The 23,145-nt window shown below is 34.5% G+C and overlaps 1 protein-coding gene across 2 annotated transcripts in view; it reads left to right on the top strand.

The window, feature by feature from the left end:
• LRBA (LPS responsive beige-like anchor protein) overlaps positions 1–23,145 on the top strand; it is a 737,508-nt gene that overhangs the window by 382,625 nt on the left and 331,738 nt on the right. For both annotated transcript variants that reach the window (XM_069105500.1, XM_069105498.1), the window contains exons 25-27: positions 10,493–10,617; positions 18,920–19,066; positions 21,791–21,927. In XM_069105500.1, coding sequence (XP_068961601.1) covers positions 10,493–10,617; positions 18,920–19,066; positions 21,791–21,927 — 409 coding nt within the window. The remainder of the gene's footprint in view (positions 1–10,492; positions 10,618–18,919; positions 19,067–21,790; positions 21,928–23,145) is intronic.

The raw sequence follows: 23,145 nt of genomic DNA, 5'->3' as shown, positions 1-23,145 counted from the left end.
TCAGTGCTGATGGAGCCACATTGATTAGTGATAAGGAAATGATCCTGGAGAGAGAGGCTGAACACTTCCATAACATTTTCAATAGATCATCATCAACTGTTGACAATATATGTCAGTTTTAAGTCAATCCCTCTCTAGCTGAACTGCCAACTGAAGAAGAGGTTTTGAATGCCATTTTGCTCCTTTTGTGTGGAAAAGTACCCGGTGCTGATTCTATTCCAGCTGAGATTTACAAGGCAGGGGATCTACTGCTCATACAAAAGCTAACTGGAATTTTTTGGATTATATGGTAAGAGGAGATTATTCTCATTCCACAGGAGATCAAGGATGCCTCCATTATCTGTCTCTATAAACATAATGGAAATAGATTGTCATGTGACTATCACAATTGCAGGGGATGGAGGAATATCTCTCTTCATCATTCATGGCAAGATTCTTGCCAGAGTCCTTTTTAATAGGTTCATCCTTCACCTAGAAGATTGTCACCTACCTGAGGGCCAGTATGGCTTAAGAAAGGTTAAGTAATGGCCAGTATATTCGTTGCTTCTGGACAACTCCAAGAGAAATGCCAGGAACAGAACAAAGGTTTCTATACAGTGCTCATTGATCTGACCAAAGTCTTTGATACTGTTATTCTTGATGACTTGTGGAAAATTATGCTAAAATGTGGGTTCCTGGAAAATTTCATCAGTATTGCATATCAGTTTCATGTTGGCATGCTTGCTTGGGTTCTGGACAGTGGATGATGCACTCACTCTTTCCTAGTCACCAGTGGGGTGAAGCAGTGTTGTGTGCTTGCTCCCTTGTTTTTGGTAGGATGTGTTCAGTAGTGCTGTCTGGTACCTTCAGTGAGAATGAAAATGGTATCAAGGTCAGCTACCACACTTATGGTTAATTATTTAACTTGAGAAGATTACAAGCCAAGACTAAAATGGAAGGACAGTTGTTGCGTGATTTTTTTTTTTATTATTGGCAGATGATTGTGCACTCAGTGCAGTCTTTAAGGCTGAGATGCTACAGAGTGTGGATTGATTCTCTGCCACTTATGCTAATTTTGGCCTGACAATTAACACAAAGAAAGCAGATGTTCTCCACCAGCCAGCACCACACCATTCAGAATGGAATCATTGGTTACAGCAAATGGAGAAATTTTGAATGCTATGGATAAGTTCACTTACCTTGGTGTTATACTTTCCAGAGATGTACACATAGATGATGAGTTTGATGCATATATTGCCAGAACTAGTTCAGTGTTTGGAAGTCTCTTAAAGAAAGAGTCGGAAAGAAGACTACCAAACTGAAGGTCTACAGAGCTGTTGTGCTGATCTTATTGTTGTATGCTTGTGAAACCTAGGCAGCATACCAGTGCCGTGCAAGTGACTTTGAATTGTCTGAGGAAGATTCTGAAGATCACCTGGCAAGATAAAGTATTAGACACAGAAGTCCTTTCTTGAGATGAACTGCCAGTTGTTCCAACCCTACTGCAGAGTACAACACCAATGGGCTGGCTATGTTGTTTGTATACCAAATGTATTTTGCCTAAAAAAAAACTATTTTATGGAAAATTCACACAAGGCAAGTACTCACACGTTCAGGAGAAGAGTTGATACAAGGACACTCTCAAGGTCTATCTGAAGAACTTTGGAATAGATTGCATGACATGGAAGGTACTGGCACAAGACCACCCAGCATGGCATACCCACATCAAAGAGTGCATTATGCTTTATGAGCAAAGCAGAATTGCAGTAGCTCAAAGGAAATGTGAGATTTGCAAGTTTGGAGACATCTCCACTCCAAATGTTCATATGGACTAACATGGGTGCTAGACCCGTCCGTGTTAGAGTCTTCCAAGCCTATATTGGTCTAACCAGCCACAGTCAGAACATTGTACCTTGACCCCAATGTAGTGATGTCATTTTGGTTCTCTTCTAGAATGAAGGACAGCAACCTATCAGTCAGTCTTATAACTAGTACCAAATCAGGATTTGAACCTGCATCTTTCTAACTCCAAGTCTAGTACTACTGGGCTGTGTCATGCTGCCTTTCAAAGTTTTGTGCATCTTTATAACAATGCTCTTGAAAAACTTTGGCAAAAAGACCACTACAAAAATAATTGCAATTTGGAGAGAATGAGGAAGAAGAGAAATTTTACAAACACCCCAAGAAAATTCATCAAAACAAATCTACATACATTAGGGCAATAAACCAACAATAATATATAATGATAATTACCTTAAAGTTCCTTAAGTCACCTTTAAATTACAGTTCATTATCTTTAAATAGTTGTAGCTGAAAGGGGCTAGTGTCATTAAGGAAAAGGCAGTCTATATGAGAAAGCAAACAGAACTGAGATTGTGGCTTTGGAAACAATTAAATGTAAGCTTATTTTTTCCCACTCTTAGCTGAGTTTGGAGACCATTCCATCCAGGTCTTTTCATGAGTTCCTTCACCAGTTACCTCTCAGAGTCCTCCGGGAAGGATACTTGATTTCATGCTCTCCACCAGTCACCTGCCTGAATCTTTAGTGTACCTCTCCTTCCCTGACTTTTTACCTTTCCAGCTATACACTGCTACCTAACAACCTAAGAAGTCACTACCTTGTGACCTATCCACTTGATAACCTTCTGGAACTCATTCCTCAATGATTGACAAGCTACCACCTTATCAGTACTCTTCTGAATACTCTTCAGTGATTCTAAAATGCTGGCTGTCATTATTTAAACCTGTTTTCTGTTCCCCCCACTGCTTATTTCCTTATTACTGTCTCCCTCAACCCATCGCTTCTAATGTCCCACTCTAAAGCTACCCATCCCTCCCACTGTGCTTTCTAGAATTCCTGCTCCAAAGGTAACAAAGGTTTAATCTGAAACCTCTTTCGACTTTCATTATCCTTCCATCTTCTTGTGCCTACCAAAATCTGTCACTCTCCTTATGAATCAGTCAGTAAACATTTATTGATTACTGTGTGCCAAGTTTCATGTTAGGTACTGGGGAGAAAAAAACAAATATAAACCCTTGCCCCCACAGAACTCACAATCTAATAGAGGAAGAAAACATACAAAAAGAAAATGTAAAATATAGCCAGAGGATACTTAGTGTAGGGGCCTGATGATTGTGGAATCTAAACCAGCAGCTAGCATAAATGAAGTTCACTGAAAAATTCCAAGCACTTTATAAAAGGAAACTTTGGGAAGAATTTCTTGCTTCCCCCTCTAGTCCTCCAACCAGAGGAAAAAACAACTGAGAGTGCTGAAGAATTTTTGATATCAAAGTTGAATTAGATTCCATGATTATGAGGTTTCATGTGATAAGCCTATCCTTAAGGAAACCAAGCAGATCATCTTCTGGGAAATGGAGTTATAACTCAGCTTCCCTAGTCATTCTTTCCAGTGCTGGATGCACTTCCATTCATATTGTCACTCAATGATCCAGGTGGGAGAGTTGGAATACTCAACTTTATATTGTCTCTTCTAGGCTCTCCCTCTATCACCATCACTTATTAATGTCTCTTCCTTTCGCGTTTATGCAACCCATATTTACCACCTAATCAAGATTCTGGTAGCTGTTATCTACCAATATTAGGACATTCTCCTCAAGAGTTCATTTCCTGGCTCACAGTTTCTTTTCTTCCTAATTCCTATCTTTGTATTAGGGGATTTCATCATACTTATTGATACTTCCTCCAACACTCTAATCTTCCAAATCATCAACTTACTCATTTCCCATTACCTTCTCCTTCACTCAGTTTCAGCTATACATAGAGATAGTCATAGACCTGATCTTGCCATCGACCCATAAATGTTCCACTTCCATATTTATAAACTCTGAAATTCTGTTATCTGATTATAAACTGTTGTCATTCGCACCTCTCCCTTTGCCTTATATCCCTTTACTTTGTTGTTTGACATCCAGTCCCTTGACCCTTCAATGCTATTCCAGGTTACCACCCCTCTACTGGCTATACATTTATTATTTCTTTTCCATATTGATGTGTTTGTGGCCTGGTTCAACTCTATACTTACTTCTTTCAAATCCCTTAGTCCATTGTTCTGTTGCCAGTTTTGTCCCACCAAGCCTAAGGTTTGGGATGTCTCTTGTCATTTTCTGCCTTTACCCCTCCTTCTTGTCTCCTCATCTAGCTGAATAAAATCCCCAAAATAAGCTGATGGGATCCTCTGTGAAAGTGTGTTGCATAATTTTAAGTGTGACCTTACTGCAGAGTAATTCTTTTTATACATCCCTAATTGATATGTAAAATAATACCACTCATCCCAGCATTTTTCTTTTCATCTTCTCTCAGACCTTCCACTGATTCCCCTTCCCCCACCCTCTCAGCTGAGCATCTTGCTTCATATTAAAAAAAAAAAAATTAGGCCATTTGCAGAGAGCTTCTTTTCTCCCTTTTCCTCATCTGACATCATTCAGATGCCTTCTGCCACTATTTCCTCCTTCACTCCTGTCTGACATGAAGGTGTAACACTTTTTATTACCAAGGCTAACAACTTTACACGCACAAGTGATCCCATTCCATCCCATCTTCTCCACCAGATTGCCCTTCCTATCATCTCTACTCTTTCACTAATACTCAACCACTCCCTGTCTATTGACTGCTTCCCTACTGCCTATAAATATGCCGATGCTGCCCCATCTTCAATTGATCTGTCCATCCCCTTTTGCCATTATTTCATCTCTCCTTTTTTCATGTGGCCAGATAACTTGAGGAAGCTTTCTACAATAGGTGGTTCCATTCACCTCTTAAATAGTGACACTTCTTCCTCCTCTCATACTTTAAAAATCTGTACAGTCTGAATTCCAACCCTCATCATTTAACTAGGGAAAGAATTTCTTTATTATAGCTTTTTCTAGTTTAGTTTTACTCTTCAGAAAAGGGATTCATTTAGAAGGATGCTAAAATTGTAAAGAACCTAAGGGGCTATCCCTTACAGTTTATCAAGGAATTTGTTGTAATCTACAGAAATAAAGTAGTTTGTACAGAGGTAAGCTAGTTAATTATTGACAGAATTACAACCATAACAAGAAATTGCTACTACAAACCTTTTTTATAGACACCATCATGTCTTGTTATTTATACAACATTGAGAGATATAAATATTCCTATAATATCATTACTAGTATTAATGAGAATAATGGAATTTTAGAGTTAGAAAAGACTTCAAGAATAATTTAAATCAGTACTTAAAGTTGGAATCTACTCATCACAAAGTATTTAGCTACTTTCTGCTTGAAATCCTCCCACGATGAGAACTCTATATCTACCAGGATATCCCAGTTCATTTTTGGAAACTCAAAGTTGTTTTCTTTTATATTTGTCTAATTATTAGTGATTTTGAGCATTTTTTTTCATATAACTTCATACCTTGGATTTCTCCTTCAGAAAGTTCATGTCACTGTTTAAATCAAATAAGGTCAACAAGCATTTTTAAAATGCCTACCCTCTGCAGGCACTGCTTTCTTGGAAATGAAACCCTTATTTAAGAGAAACAAAAAACTTACTATAAAGATTACCCCCTCCCAGTTTTCTTTCTAATTTTAACTGCATTAGATTTATTCAAATAATTAAAAAAATTTATATAATCAAAACTGTCCATTTTTTTTCCTGTGAGCTCTTTTTTTTTTCTTTAGGGTGAAGGGAATAGATCATGAAGTTTTCTTCATTCCACAGATCTGAAAGATAATTTATTTGCTTCTCTGATTTTCTCATGGTATCACATTTTAAGTATAAGTCATGTATACTTTTGGAGTTTACTTTGGTACTTACTGTGAGATTATGATCTAAACTTAATTTGTGCCAGACTGATGGATATTTTTCCCAGGAATTTTTATCAAATAATAGTGCCTTATCTCAGTAACTAGAGTCTTCAGATTTATCAAACACTAGACCACTGTGCTAGTTTGCTTCTGTATTTTGTGTACCTTATCTGTTCCACTAATCAGCCTCTCTATCTAGCCAGTACTAACTTGTTTAATTGATCACTGTATTAAAGCATAGTTTGAAATCTAGTATTGATAGATTCCCATTTCTTCGTGCTCTTTTCCACTATTACTCTTGACATTCATTAGCTTTTGTTCTTATGAATATCTGTTATATTTTTTCCTAGTTCTGTAAAATAATCCTTTGGTATTAATAAAAAAAATTTAAGATATTGTTATTTTTATTCCAATGCCTCAACTTACTTTTCAACAATGAATATTTCTCAAATTATTTAGCTCTACCTTTATTTCTACAAGAAAAGTTTTATATGATTCAAAGTGTTGTATTCATGTTGCTCCAGGATATATTGGTAGATACCCAGGTAATTTTATAACTTCTATAGGTATTTTAAGTGGAATTTCTTCTTCTAGTTCTTCATGGTGGGTTATATTGCTAATATACTGTAATGCTGACAATTTATGTAGATATTGTCTGCATTTAAGTCAACTTTTTAATTACTTTTTTGGGTTTTCTAAGTCATCATTGTATGCAAAACCGAGTGATTATATTTACTCTTTGCCCATATTTAATCCCTTTATTTCTCTTGTTTTATGGCTATAGCTAGCATTTCTGCATTAAAAAGTTTTGATAATACTGTATATCTTTGTTTTACCCTTGATCTTATTGGAATGGCTAAAACTTTTTGGTTCTTTATTTTTTATCTACTTAATTAGCTACCCTCCCTTGCTTTGAATCATCTAAAAAATTTAAAGGCATGCTATTATTATTTTGCTCCACAGCATTAAAATGTTGATCAGAACACGACCAATGTTGACTAAAATTCTGTTGGGGGGGAGGAGGGGGATTTCATGTGGTAAACTTTTAGAGTTAGTCCAGAATGATAGCAGCAAGTATAAGTTGATGAGCAAGATAATTATTAGTTTTTGCAATGGTTCTCTAAAATGAGAAAGTAGTCTGGGTGTAGTGGCATATACTTGTAATCTCTGCCACTTGGGGAGGTTGAGATGGATACTTCATGAGTTTGGGAATAGGATGAAAGCTGAACAGTTGTTTGTACTAAGTTCAGCCCCATTATGGTGGGGAGGGAGGGGGTGGGTACTACAGGAAGCCTAAAGAGGGTAGGAGGCAACCTGTCATGGGCTGTAAATGGAGCAAGTCAAAACTTTCATTTAGTTCAGTAGTGGGTTTTGACCAATGAATATTCACTGTGCTTCTAACCTGGACAAGATCAAGAGAGAGACTTCAAATTCCTCCCTCCCAGTTTGTGTGTGTGTGTGTGTGTGTGTGTGTGAGAGAGAGAGAGAGAGAGAGACAGAGAGAGAGAGAGAGAGAGAGAGACAGAGAGAGAGAGAGAGACAGAGAGAGAGAGAGACAGAGAGAGAGAGAGAGACAGAGAGAGAGAGAGAGAGAGAGAGAGAGAGAGAGAGAGAGAGAGAGAGAGAGAGAGAGAGAGAGAGAGAGAGAGAGAGAGAGAGAGAGAGAGAGATTTAATTTGTAGGTCCTTCAAGATAAAGGCAGGCCAGTGTGGAAAAAGTCCTAGACTAAGAACCAGCTTATTGGTATCTAGTCTCATTTCAGCTACTAAGTAGTTGGACAAATCATTCATCATGTCTAGGCCTCGTTTTTCTCATTTCTGAAATGAGAGAGTTGAATGAAATTATTTCTGAGATTTCTAAAGTTTAAATGATTTTGAAATAAAAACTTTGCTTCTAAACAGATTTAAATGTAGTAGACAGATAATTTTGGGAAAAAATTTTCTGTAAGTGATATTGTAGTTTGTTATACCATAGTATCATATTAATATTGAGGATAATACAAAAATTACCTTGCTAATAAAAATTTTAGAAATATTTAATCCATCAACTTTTTATTTAATAAGTTTGAGCAATATGTGAATTTTTCTTGTAATACGTAAAGTCCCATTATCTTGAGAATTAGTTCCTGTGAGAGCTAGTAACCACTTCCTGATGTATGTATACCAATATTAATTATTTGGTATTTTTAAATGTTTTCTATTTCATATATTTTTCTAATACTCTGAAGGTAAATTCAAATATAGTTTATTGTAAGTATTAAGTTATCTGATAGTAAGTGATGTGATAATTTATTCAGTTTTGTGCAGTAGAATAAAATGATTGTACATGTGCTTTAATTTCATTTGAATTAGTCTTAACTATTCAGACATATGCCAGTGTCTATTGTCACTTAATTTTGGTGTAATTTTATTATAGCAGCTTATAGAGCTATTATAATAGCTCTAATAATTTTAATTGTTATCTAGAAGAATAACATCATTTAATTTGATCAAAAGTACATCAGGATGGATGGGTGACAAATTAATAATTTACCATCGTTTCATAATACTGTAGCATGGAATATTAGAAAGATTGATGGCAGAAAAGGTTAACAAATTTTAGCAGCTTTCATTAGCTTTACATTGTCATATGTTTGTGGTACTGACTGAAATGAGCTTTGTAGGAGATCCAGTCTAGGGAACTAATTACTTGTGCCGATTTCTGTACTGATGAATAGACTCTCATTGTATCTTTCCCCTGAAGATGAGCAGCAGTGTGTGATTCACGGCTGCATCCTGGCTGATATTTGATAATAATTTTTACAGATAAATGTTGGAAGGCAGAATGATGAAGTACCTATTCTGGCTCTGTGACTACCAAAGGCATCCACAAAGCCAGCTGTGCTCTGCCTTTTTAAAACATCATTAATGGGGAATTTTAAGTTATTAATAGAGCTTCAAGTAAATGTCTTCCTCATCCATGCACATAACATATACTTTAAGGTATTTTCAATTACTCTTTTCAAGAAATAACTATAGTTTTTATTTTAAAATTAAATAATTGATCACATCACAAATGAAGCTCTGTAGGAAAGCTATTATATACACATATTATATGCGTGTGTGTATGCATATGGACGTATATAACACAATACATATTAATTATAGATACATTTTAATGACAAGAATATAGTCTGTTAGCATTTCCCTCCCTGCTTGTATCATATTCTTCCCCCTCCTCATAGTAATGATCAAAACCAACAAAGGACATATGTGGTATCCATGTTTTTGTAATCCCTATATTCTCAGAAAAAAAAAAAAAAGGTATCAAAAATACTGTAAGCCTATCACTTCAAAAAACTAGGTATTGAGAAAATTACATAGTTTATTGCATATTCTCTTTTTGAACTGAATTTGAATGACTTAATTTGTAAAATTACAGCCCTGTAGACCCTGCTTTATTTTTAGATTTATTCTTTGAAAAACATGCAATATCAGTATCATTTTTAGTATTTTGAGCTGTAAATTGGTCAAGGATACTAATTTGTCACAGCTGACAGGCACACAATTTTATTAGCTCATGAAATACAAGTGAGGTTTTATTTTGTATTTATCATTCTAGCAGAAGTTCCAATTATGGAGATTTTTTTAAATTTTACCATTACTACAGATCTTCGAGCTTTAGATTTTTTTCTTCTAGCAAATTACACCACAGGTGTTTTCTTTCTATGTTGCCTTGCATATTAGGACTTTTAATTTTACTATTTTCCTAGAAAAATTATTTTTCAGTGTTCCAGTTAAAAAAATTAGGTTAAATAAAAAAAGAAACATCATTACAGAAAACATTTAATATATTTGAAGAAATATAATGGAAAATAAATTTAGCATAACCTTTTAAAAGCAAATATTAAGGAGTATGTTTTCCATACAGCAATTATTACACATCATATAGTATGTAGTTTTTAATTAAATATAAAAACATAGTACATGAAACAGAAATCCAATCTGATTTGCTTGAAAATAGATTGCTATTTCACTCTCCTGCAGTGGTTTATTTAAAAACAGTAAATGGAAAAGAAATGCATTTTCTTGTGTTGTTCTAAGCCTCAGGGGCTAAATGTAATGAATATTTTAAGAGATTATTTTAATTAAATTCCTGCACATCTAAACAGAGCAATATTTTATTATCACATACATAACCATGTAACTGAGGTATTCATTAAAGTTAACACTTTCTGGACCAAGCATTCATAGTATGATTTACTGACCTTGTACAAAAAGGCACAAATTAGGAAGAAAAATGAAGGGGGACAGACTTTGATTAATATAGGTAATGTTATACCATATTTATAATAGCCTTTTCCCTATTCTGGTTTATAAATGCAGTCACTGAGAAAGGTGCCCTGCTGAGGCTGAAATGAGGCTGAAATCGGAGCACATGCCACTAGAGTGTGGGGAAACTGATCACACTGTCAGCAATTCATTTCAAAATGATGTATTTAGTGCTCATTTCACCTTCCAAGAAAAAAGGGAAAGGAGTTCCTTAGACTGGAAGGTGATATTGTTATTTTCAAGGACATACCTAAGTAAAAGATTGCAGCAAGGGGTGGGAGGGTGTCTAACAGGGATTGGATGGGGAGAAGAAAAAAAGGGCAGAGCAAACAAGGAGAGCTTTATGCAGAAATTCAGTGCTACCACGCTGTTTGATAATTGCTAACATATGTGGCTTCTCTGTTTCATTGTAGTCGTCCTCGTGAGTTCTGGCGCCTTGACTACTGGGAAGATGACTTGCGGCGCCGGCGACGATTTGTGCGTAACCCTCTTGGATCGACACATCCTGAAGCGACACTAAAAACAGCCGTGGAACACGGTCAGTGTAAAAACCACTTCTTGCCCATTACAGCAGGTACAGTACTTGGTAATGAAGAACAGAGCTTCATTACTGCAAGATCTTGTAAAACAGCTCAACACTACATTTCAGAGTTATTTTACCCACAAATAAAACAAGTAGTTACTTTTTCATAGACAGCATAGTGTCTGTAACCTTGTGGTGTTTAAGTGTATGCACACAATACATTAAACATGAAACATTTTTTATAACAGACCCTTTGTGTCTAGAGTTGGAAACTACAATTATTTTTAATGACATATTTAGCTTTGAGTTCATTACCTTCACCAAACAAAAGACTGCTAATTAATTTAATTACTTTAATGTAAGAAAGAAAACATTACCAAAACCTAATACATTTTGAGGCACTCCTGGGCATATATGGTTTTTCCTTAACTGCTGAATTTTAACTTGAGATTCCAGCGAGAGGCGGAGGGATGGTAATAAATGTCCAAGTGCCCTGGCCTAGGTAGTCTCTAAGCCTTGATTTGTAGATGGTAAAGATAGATGGCTAGTGGAAAAAGAGAATAGACATTATTTTCCTGTGTTACTATTCTGCATCATCTTGTTATCAAAGCTCAACAAAACATTTTTCCCCTTTATGTTATAATGCGTATCATCTGAATTTTCATTCAGGGGCAATATTTGGAAGCTGTCTGATAAGCCAATAGGAATGAATGAATAGAACTACTGATTATTCCTTTGGGCTTAACAATTTCTTTACCTTAATCAGGCACTTAGACTTACTGTTTTATGGTTTTGAAAGTTAAGATACATAGTTAAGGAAAATATAAAATTTGGTCACACTTAATATTATTTTGGTTGTTGATAAAACTGACTACATGCCTTAATGTTGTTCTTTTTAAAATACACATAGTATTTTAATTTTTTTTCATGTATGCCATTTAAAATTTCAAAGTTTGTACTTACATTTATAAGGTTAAAGTGCAAAATACAAAGGAAATACTAATTTAAGGCAATTAAGAATATTGTTGAGATCTAGATGAAAAGAATATAATGTTGGGTTTGGCCTCAGCCAGGCAGCTTAACCTCTTGCACTCAGCCTTAAAGAGCCATTTCTGGAAGAAAATGTCTACAATATGTCATCAGATATAACACCAAATGTGACATCAGTCCTTTAAAATAAATGGCTATACAGAGAATAGTCAATAACAAAGTGATCTAAAAGCAATGAGTCCCAGAGCCTTATATCTTCAACAGTAAGAGGAGGGAAAAGAGAAACAAAATGTAGAATTAATTAGTCCACTTCTGCTTTGGGGGTTCTTGGTATTTTTGTGTGCCTGGTGGTACTGTGGATTTTAGGATAGACTGTATTTCTTGGTTAATGACTTTTACATTTAAAAGATTTGCTTTTTGAAAGGATTTTATTCCATTAGAGCAAAAAGAACTTAGGAATTCCTGAGAAATAGTTTTATTGGCATTTTAAGAATTTTTCTTACATCTTTTTTTTTCATTTACTAAGGATTTTTTCATCTTTTGCTTTAGATAAGCCATTTGTTTTCACAAAATTTCCTTATTGCACAATTAGGGTTAAAGTTTGTTTTCTAAACTCATTCACAAATGATCAGAATAATGTAGTTTTTATTCACTGAAAGTAAAATAATCCCTCAAATTTACTCCTTATGTATATTTTATTTTCAGACTAAGGCTTCGTAAATTCATGCCAGACAAATAATAAATTGAACTATCTATTCAGACAACATAGGTATCTACCTATATGATAATCCTAGTTGTAGTTTTGTTGTAAGAAAATCTCCTTTCATATCTTGTCTGCTGAGATCTTGCTGCGACATTACATTGAAGTAATTTACTTTCTAATAATAATGACCCCTTAAGTTAAATACCTTTTATTAAATTTATTAGGAAGAGTAACTCATTTTTAAGGTATTAATGAAAAGATTAAAATAACATAATGATTTTTTTCTTAAAATTTTTAATTTAATTCCATGAAACAGAAAGCTGGGTTAACATTTAATTTGATACTGTGTTGTTTAATAATAATTTTGCAGTTTTTTTCTGGTGATCATCAATGAATAAAGAAGATTTTGAAGTACAAGAACATTTGAAAAAGAAATAGTTTTAATAGAAAAACATTCATCTTTGTTTATTTCTTCTGCATTTCTAATTCAAGTTTTTGTTGTATTTCACCTAGAAATCAAACACCAGCTGAATAAGCAGACAGATTTAGGTATACCATTGGGCTTACCTTTCTCACTGAAATTTATAGTTATCCTTAGTTTAACTTTTTTGAAAGATGCTAATAATGCTTTTCTATTTTTTTTAAAGAACAACAAAAATAATGTAATATCAGGGCATTCTAGGAAGTTCTAGAAATCAATCCCTTAGTGCTTCTTTGTGATGCTATAATTTATTATGAATACATAAAACAATTATTCAAAATATATTTACAAACTCTGAAAATATCACTAAAGGATCAACAATATAAGCATAATTTCTGACTAATATTTATTTTAAGAAGCTATCTTGAATAAATTAAAAAGTTGAATACTCAAAATGAAGAATAGCTTAAAAAGAAACCCTGGTGGAAAAAAAAATGATAGCCAAAGATGTTACAAAATCCTGTAACAGATAAAAATATAGTGAGTAAAAATGTTTACATTTAACTAGTGTTTGTGTCCCATTGTTTTATATCTTTGTCAGAAGGGGGACTTCATTATGGGAATACTGTATCTGTAAAGTGAAGAACCATGGTGTACCATGTGCTATATTAATATAAAAGAAAAACATCCAAAGGGAAATCTTGTTGGAGATTACTTATGTATTTTAGTTGTTAGCGCCATCTTTTCCAAGGATTGATTTGATTTGAAGGAAAGCCTCTGGTGCAAAGGTGGCCAAGTAAATACCTGAAGACTAATGTTCTCTGTTCTCACGATCAATACCAGCCCCATGACTCTACTTCTGGCTACCTTCTAGTTAAAAACAAATTTTTTAATTCTGACAATTTAATTGCCCTGCCCAAGTTCACATTAACTTGCTTTGGGGAAAGGAGAGTTAGGTAATTTTTCAAAGAGAGAACCTCCAAAGTAGTTATTTGTAAAAGTCATTGTTGCAGTGTAGGACTTTTAAAAACTTTGTAGACATTATTATATACTAAAATTAAAATAAAAATCATGTTTAAATTTTGTGAAAATGGTCTGTACCAGGCAAAGATTAATATTTTGATTTCTAGAGATTTAAAATATCTATATATGCATATATGTATATGTAATTATTAAATATTTGTTAGCATTCAATTACAGTGTACTTAATAGATTTTCTAACTAATATTGCCTGATTCTTATTATAGAATTTTAGAGCTAATAGGGATATTAACAGTCCAATACCTGTATTTTACAGATCAGTAAATTTGAGACCCAGAGAAGTTATTTATATGCATATGGTCACACAGCTAGTTAGTGACAGAAATGAGACTGAAGTATAAGTCATCTGAATTCTAATAAATGACTTTTATACTATCATACTGTTTTCCAAATTCATTGTTTGATTTAGTTGACATTTTACCATCAAGTTAAAAGGGGAAAAAAGTAGGTTTAACATTCAGTTATGATAATAACTTATTAACAAGGTTCCACTTAAATGTATTTTTTATTTAGGTGATAAAATGAATCCTTCTTAGAATAATTGCAGGAATTCTACATATGGCTATGTAGAATTTCTTTAAAAAGAAAAAAAAAATTAACATTACCTGTACCATCTAAAGGGAAAAAAAAAGGTTTCTTATTGTTGCCATTGCGTTTTAGTCAGATTCTATAAATAGCAGATCACACTTTTATTCTTTGCCTTTTGTAGAAGTTCATCTAGCAAGATTTCTTGTAATACAAATATGTTTCTGTGTAGATTGTCATGAATGCTTTTTTTAGATAACAGAATCATTAGCAGGAAGTTGTCATCAAAGGGTAAATATGGAATGCTATTTAACCTGCTTACCCAGAATTATGATAAACTTGAAATCATATTATATTTGGAGTTCTCACATCAGTTCCATTTTAATTTTTTGCATAATAAATAATAGTACAAAATAATTCTAGTAGCAGGTTTTTGAAGCAACAAGATTATGCCAGGATCAATTACCCGACATGCTTCTCTCTCTAGCAAACAGAACATACTGTTCTCTCTGTTGATGTAGCACTTTCTAGAATTCCATATTCATCAGGACAAACACAGTCATGATAGTGGGATGCTTTAAGGCCTCCATACTTTCTTGAGCTTGTCCCATGCCCCCAATGCCCTTCTTTTTACATGCCATAAACTGCACAGTATTTACATATAATATGATATATTTTCTAAATTATTCCAATGAACATCTCCCAAATAATGCGGACAGGGCTATATCTCTATAATTTCAGAAGAGTAGAACTTTGGTAGTCCTCACCATCTGGTATACTGATAAATCTACTGCAAAAATCTATGAAGTCTGTTACTTCAGTAGTTGAGATGACAAATTTTGCTTTGAATAGTGTAATTATTCTTGAAATGGTATGGTACCTAAGACTTTGGTGCACAATCTTCTCCTACTCACCTTCTGAAATATTAACTGTGGCAATCTGCTAATTGAGAAAAGGAAGAGAATCTGTGAATCTCAAACAAGGACTACATTCCCACCTACCTTTTTTCTTAGCTTCACTCCCCCTGTCCTGCAGACAAATCCACTCCTAGTCAGTGTTGCTTCAGAGCTTTTCCCAAACAGTCTCACCAACACATATTCAGCCCTGCTTGAGCTTCCTTTTGAGCTTGGTACCAGCTTTCAGTAATGACATACAGCTAGGAACACTTTTAAAAAAAAACAACAAATTACTATAGTTTTATATAGTAACTGTAGCTTCAGTAACTATTTAGTTCAACCAATAATGAAACTGCAACCAAAAAAAAGCTAGATCTGGTACATTTTCACATTGTACTGCAAAAAAACCAAAATGATTTCATTCTTAGTAACCGTTTGATATCCAGAAAATTTCTTGAGTTAAGACAAAATTAAAAACACAGCTTGCATTTAAATGATTCAAAAATATTCCCTGACTTCATCAAATTAAACGGTTAGCCCATTGTGGAATACACTGACACAAGTGAAATATAACATTGGATACCTGTTTACAAAATTGTTATTAAATGGCATAGTGCAGCTGAAAATAAAAATGTATTTCCCCTCAATTCATATAAACATTATAATTACCTTTTATATTTTGCTTGGAATTGTTTTGTTCTAATTTTGAAAAAAAATCTTTAGCAAAAAGCTATTAGACCACTGAGAATTGAACAACAGCGCATGTGGTGCGTATTAGAGTACTGTTGGTAATTTTACTGCTGCTAACTTAAAATCCTCAAGGGGGAGTTAATTACAGGAAAACCATTCTAAATATCAGTAAGCTACACATTTTCCAAGACAAGAGGGTTTTTAGCTTAGATAAAACAATTCCAGAATATGAGCTTTTTTTGTTGTTGTTTTTATAAACTAATAAATAAAAGTTAAAATTCCATGTATACAACATACCCATATTACTGTCTTTTACATGTAGCTTTCCCTTATTTTTTGTAATGTTATTCTGTTTGGAGGAAATTGTTAACAAGATGGGAATATATACATTATCTTTGTTTCAAATTTGAAATTGAAATTATTAAAAATTAGAAATGTCTTGGGTCATTTTACTTTATCTTGCCTTTAAATGTGCATTTATTTACTGAAAGTTTAAACCATATTATATTGCCACTAGGGACTGCCTTCCTCTATAAATGTTTGCAGATTAAAGTTTTTCTTTTTTTTTTTTTTAAATAAGCTAGTGGAACCTAAAGTCATGTATGTCAGTAATCAGGGAAAGTAATGAGCAAGTTGGTCCTGATGGATTTGACATATGTTCCTCAGACTTGGATTTGGATATGAATATTTTCATAATTTACATTTTATGTTTGATTTTTCAAAATCTTTTTTAACACACTTGTTTTTTTAAGTAAAATAATACCTAGCTATATACATGTATGCCAGCTTGTGTACTAAATTAACAAGTTATATGATATTTTTTTTCATGGCAGGAAGTAAGAAATAACCCAATAAATGTAAAGATTAACATATTGATTGATAAAACTGTCCAGTAAGTAGTCATTAATTTCTTTAAGTCTCATATTTTTAATTTTTATACATTTTGCAAAAACTAATTTATTCTTTAATAAGTGTGATAATATAAAATTTAAAAAAAACTATAAATTATTGCTTTTCTTTCCAAAATAAATATTAAAAGAATGAAATAATTTCTCTTAATCAACCTTAAATTTGTGATTTAATAGAAAATACTTAATTGTAACTTTTGGGATAATATATGCATTGACACAGTATTTTCAATGATGTTCAAATAAGAGCTAATAGCTTTCATTTACATAGCCCCTTTTTTGCAAAGCCTTTCATACATTTTATCTTACATATTTAAGAAAATAAGATCTTTTTCACCCCCTAGATAGTATGAGATAAATAATTTATAAAAAAAATTTCCTTTCCCCAATTTTTGGTTTTTACTATATTATTAGGAGAAATTATAATCCTTGCAGCATTCAAGTATCAGGAGAAAATCTTCCATTTATCCAAAAGTAATGCTCTGTTATAACAATGGAATGAATTAGTGATAACTGAATAAGTTGGCAGTGATATAAAAATGAACTTTTACTCTATCCATAAATAACCCTTGTCTACAAAATTTTGTAGACTACATAGAATTAAAGAAATGGAAAGAACCTTAGAGACTATCTAGTTCAACCCCTTCATTTTACAGAGGAAGAAACTAAGTCCCAAAGAGGTTAATTGAATCAATTTGTGTACCTCTGCTACAACTTATGTTTAAAACCCATTGGATTCATTTATTTTGATAAAACATGTATTTAGTGACATCTGACTCCACCTCAATCTGTTCTTGGGAACTTGTTTGCCCTGGGCTGAATCTTTTCAGTCTTTCTACAGGGTAAACTCACACTCTTGGTTCAAGGAATCAGGTGCACCGGCTCCAGAGATTAGATCAAGTTGGTAAAATGTGAGCATGAGAAGTTGGGACTCTACAGTAAAGATCCTAAACCTACCTTTTTTCACATGAGTTTGTAGGATTGTCTACACACTAGAAACATGGTCCAGCTTTTGTTTGAAATCTTTTAAGATAGCCTGTTTCTTGCTGGTCCATGCAATTGGTTCTATTTCTCCTAACCACGAAAGCATCCATACCCTCTGCTCAGTAGTCGAGTTAGAGGTTTGCAGTATTTGAAGTTCTGGTTTTCATTCCTTGTCCCTAGATTATTTCTCCCAGTTAATTCCACCGACTCTTCTGCTCCTTCTCCTAGTATTATAGTTGACTGTCGGCGCCCCCCAGAGCTCCTTCTTTGCAGATTGCAGAGATTTGTATTTGTTTCTCTCCTCCTCCCTCCTGCTGCCTTGTCACATATCCTGAGAAAATGGGCACGGCTCTTTTCTGCTAGTGTATTTGTAGAGGCTTCTCTGGCCTGCCAAACCTTTTCTTTTGTGTTTACCCTCAGGGCGCTTTAGCCCTTTAGTTTAACCACCTGGAGAGGTGGCTTTTGCGCCTCTGGTTTCCTACCCTTGTATCTTAGGAGAAAACTACTGTAGCCCTGTGGAGCTGGCAGGGAGGATGGAGAAAGAGGGGAGTAGATGTGAGTTGATAGGAACCAGTGGCTTCATTAGTAGAAAGCAGCATGCGCAGACTAGGGTACCAAAGCTTCAGCTACCCCTTCTTACCTTATCTAAGTTGTAGATTTTTCTCTAACTCCAAATGTATGTGGATGTTATGTTATTCACAGAATGAAGTTTCCCCACCTCACTTCCCAAATCCTTTATGAAAAACTGAAATAATTTGCTTGGTAGCTGTGGACCTGAAACTGGAGATCAGCCCTTCCCCTCCACCCCCCAATATCTTTGGAAGTTTTGGTTTTCAGTCCTCCCTTTTCTTAACTATAAATAAATAAATGGTAAAAAAAAGTTGCTGGTTCTGAAGTTGGTTTTAATGAGATAAATATTCTTCAGGGTTCTGTTAGGCTAGGTTTAGGAAACAGACTTTGTCATACTAGCATACATTTGTGTCCTATCCTGAGTACCTCTGTGTTTGTGTATGTGCGTGTGTAAATGTAATTTTTCCAGTATAAGTGACCATCTTTGACCAACCTTCCCTTATTTCAAATTTTTACTCCTTCCACCCTACTTTTGAGCGCTATCTCTTTCCCTAAACTGATGGACAGCCCTGTTTCTTTTTCATTTCAGATTCAGATGAAGATATCCTTGCTAAAGGAAAACAGTCCATCAAGAGTCAGGCTTTAGGAAATCAAAACTCAGAAAGTGAGATTCTCTTGGACTGCGATGATGATACCCTGTCATCTGTGGAGGAGAAGGACTTAGAGAATCTTACTGGTAAATTCTGCAGTTGTGCAAATATTCAAATCAGCTTACCAGTCAATTTGTGTAGGATTGCTATATTTTTTAGTTATCACAACTAAGCACTATTTAGAAAGTGAGGACCTCCCCCCACATTTAAGTTAAAGTAAGATTGTTTTTTGTTTCTAATGTTTCCCCCCACCATCATAATATCTATTGTTTCCCCTAACTTTTTCTACTATGAACTACCACTTATGCACCTCCCCCGACAAACACTGTCACAATTTTTGGCTTAATTTCTTCTTTTATGGTCATAGGCTTTCATTTGGAGAAGTAATTTTTCCCTCTTTCCTTTTTGTTAAAAGCAACAAAAAGTACCCTCTCCCACTCACCCTTAAGGACCTTGCTGTCTAATCTCTCTAAAAGTCTGCCTAGGTAAATAGTTTGTAAACAAACAACCCTGGAGTAGAATAATGGCTTTGATATGTTGATTTTACTAATTGTGCCCTTCTCTTTATATTTAGCTTCTCCATATAAAGCAAAAATAAGAAAAAATTCTGTTTTAAGAATCTAGTGACACTGTTGTCAGAACTTCCTGGCCGTAGGAAGCCAGGTTTTTCAATATGATTATAATTTATAAATTCTTAGCTTTGCTTCCAGGACAGTGGGTAGATGGCCAATAGGATATTTGTTTTTCTTATTGGGGCATTTTAATATTTCACTAAATGGCTTTGTTCTTCCATTGCCTACACTTCTTTTGGTATGATTATTGGAAGGGCGAAGAAGGAAGAGCAGTAAGATGGAGATAGGTCCAGAATTATTTTTTTCGCTGGAAAATAATCCCCTGTTTAATCTTCTACTCTGATAAATCTAAAACCTAGATCTATTGTTCATGAACACTTACTTTTAACTTTGCTATATGCTGTTCAGCCAAGGAAAAAAGGAAGCAGGAGAGGATATGTAGTCTGTAGTGAGGGCTATGTAATTCTTAGTAAAATGAAATAAAATTAATTGGAGCATTATGCTCTGTGACTTTCGTTCCTTTTCTCCCTCCCTCCCCCAGTGGTAGGGAGAAGAGTAATTGTTCATCTCTATCTAGACCCTTCCTTCAAAACCTACTGGCCATTTCCTCTTCTTTTATTATGCTTCTATTCCAGCTTCTGGTAATACATTCATACTGTAATAGAGGTGAAAGGGGAGTTTAATTATATAATCTTGACAATGGCAATAGGATTAAGAAGTAATCCTCACTAATAAAGTGGTGTGGGTTAGAAATGAAGTAGAAATTGTCAGGGGTCTTCTGTAGGACCTGGGCTGCCCTGGATCCTGCAGCTGTCTGCTCACCCCATAATTGAATGTCTGAGAGTGATTGAAAAAATGTTATTTCTCCTCTGGATTACATGCTAATGTACATAGGGCAAAAGGAGACAGCAAAAGAACACATAGCTGCTTATTTCATCCATTTATAGGGATGAGCTTAGGGAAATCATGGCTGTTTCATTGCTATCTGCTGCCCATCTGCAAACACAATGTATTTATACATTGGGAATAGGGGGCAAAGCCTGCTCTGCTCTCAGTAGAGCATCCCTTCTATTGTCCTTCTGGCGCACATTAAGATTGATGTTAGATTAAAGACCATCACTGTTCTAACAATCGATGGAAATGACAGTTCATCTGAATTTGGGGGCAGTTATTCACTCATTGATTGCCTGAGTAGTTCTACTACTACTGTATTAATTCAAATTTTAAGTATCACTCTTATGTTGATTTTTTTGTCCCACAAAGAATTTGAGCAATTGAGAATTGACTTCACATTTTTAATTTTCCTTTTTTAAAAAGGCCTGAAATGCAGAGTAAGTAAATATACATATGATTATTTCTACTATATATATGTTTGTGTGTGTGTGTGTGTGTGTATATATATATATATATATATATATACATGTATATATATGTTACACGTTTGGTGTCTCCCTCTTTTTTTTTAGGTTTGGGTCTATAGCCTATAGACTGTTAGATCTGTAGTGATTCCATTGTTTTCAGTAGCAATCTGATTTTTCTCTTTGATAAACCCTGTGGAGATCTGATTATCCCAATAAAAATTCATTCATTTGGAAACCCACCCTCCAGCTGTTCAATCCCTGAATCCCCAAACTACATTAATACTATATTTGGAACCACTGAACAATATTTAACAGTGGAGTGGAAGGTATACTAAAGTGGCATTTTTATAATTCTTTTCATGAAGATTAAATAAGCTGAAGCATGAGATTTTCACAACTAGCACCCAGGCTGCAGAGAATGAAGTGATGGGGATGACATTGCTACCTTCACCAAAGAGCTGATCTTTTGTGATCTAACCCTAGTTAGAATTTGAGAACTGAAGCCCTTGTCTTGGAAGCCTGCTTAGTTTTCTCCATTTCCGTAGTTACCGCTTGGGTAATGGCTACTTGCTGGTTGGCAGCCTGGGGCTTGCTCCTGATGTGAAATGTGAATGAATAGTAGAATCAAATTCTATCTGACTGTGGGCATTGCATACTCACTACAAAGCAATTGCATACCAATTTACCAGGATCATTAACCAGCTGTTATAGGCCCAAGGGTCTAGAAGTCTTTGCATTGTTGGAAGAGGATAGGGTTGGGCAGAATATGTGAGTTGGGGGTAGGGAGACACTAGGTAGTTGTGAGAATTGGAAAGGGAAAATAACATTTCTAATCAAGTTTCTTACACATCTGGTGTTTTCTTTCTGTATTCGACAGGTCCTGTTAGCTTGAGCACACCAGCCCAACTTGTGGCCCCTTCCGTGGTGGTGAAGGGCACTCTTTCCATCACCTCCTCTGAACTCTATTTTGAAGTGGATGAAGAAGAGCCAAATTTCAAGAAAATTGACCCCAAGGTAAGAAGAGGACAAATGTAATATCTTATCTCTTTACCACTTTCCCATTCAGTTGTGGTAATTGCTGGTCTTCCCCTCCCCCCCCCCCCATTATTGGGTTGTTTAGGGTATTTTTGGGGGAGGGAGGAGGAATAGAGGAGGCTAAAGAAAGGCATGGGAAACACCCAGGTAAATTCTAAAAGATTCGATTTAAATTTTTCACTGATGTATACTCTGGTCCTGTTTTCCCTTATAATCTTGAATTTCACTTAATGGCTATTTTAGTGTAGTTCATTTATGTTAATAATAATTTCCCCTTAGATCCAGTGCTAATTAACTTACTCTTAGGGTGAGGATGGGGAATTTCGTAGATCCTTCTTTTATGATACATGTTTCCTGTGGTATATTGTAGATTTTATAAGGTACTGTTGTGTAGTTTCCCAAATTTAAACCACAAATTTTTTTTATGTTTTTAAAAATTATTTTTCTGACCCACTTAACTATTTTTTTTAACTCATTTAGGCTATAAGAATAGCCATAAAGCTAGGAGGAAGATGTAAAATTTATTTATTTGTGTAAAGATGAATGGTTAAATTTCTATTTCTGAGCAGCAACCTTCTCTTTGAAAAGATAAAAAGAACAAGCTCTCTCAAGGAATAAGTTGTTTGGAAGAGTAGCAGGGCAACCTTTTGTTAAAGCAAACTTTTACAATAAATATTTATCTTCGGTTTAGACAGAGGAAGGAGTTTAGGTAGAGGAAGATGTTTGGATTTATTATGGTGCTATGTTATTAAATCTTTAAAAAATTAAGTACTTTAAGTCCCTGCAAGAGCCATTAAAAATTTTATAACACAGATCAATTTAAATCTTCAGTATGTTCAATCCTTTGTTCCAATCTCACTGCTTTTATTTAGAAGAAATAGATAGACTATGTGACAGGAAGGAATTGGAAAAGGAGTTTGATTCTGACACTTGACTAAGTAGTTTTTGAAATTTGAATTTTTGGAGATATTGAAAGGGCAAGCCTGATCTGTCCTTATAAATCAAGAACATTCAATTAGGCAATTTTGTTTCATTGATTAACTTTTTAGACTTCATTGTATAGTTAAAGTGTGTAGCTAAAATTGATAGGAAAGGGGCTTTTAACTTGAAAAATTACTTGAGTTCTACAATTACTGTAGTTGACAAGTCAGCTTAAAATACCAGGTCAGTGAACAGGTATTGGAATGGGCCCCTTCT

The sequence above is a fragment of the Petaurus breviceps genome, unplaced genomic scaffold (genome assembly GCF_028583685.1).
Source record: "Petaurus breviceps papuanus isolate PSGF00001 unplaced genomic scaffold, PetGlider_PUasm1.0 76, whole genome shotgun sequence".
NCBI lineage: Eukaryota > Metazoa > Chordata > Mammalia > Diprotodontia > Petauridae > Petaurus > Petaurus breviceps.
This window is presented reverse-complemented; position numbering and strand designations above follow the sequence as displayed.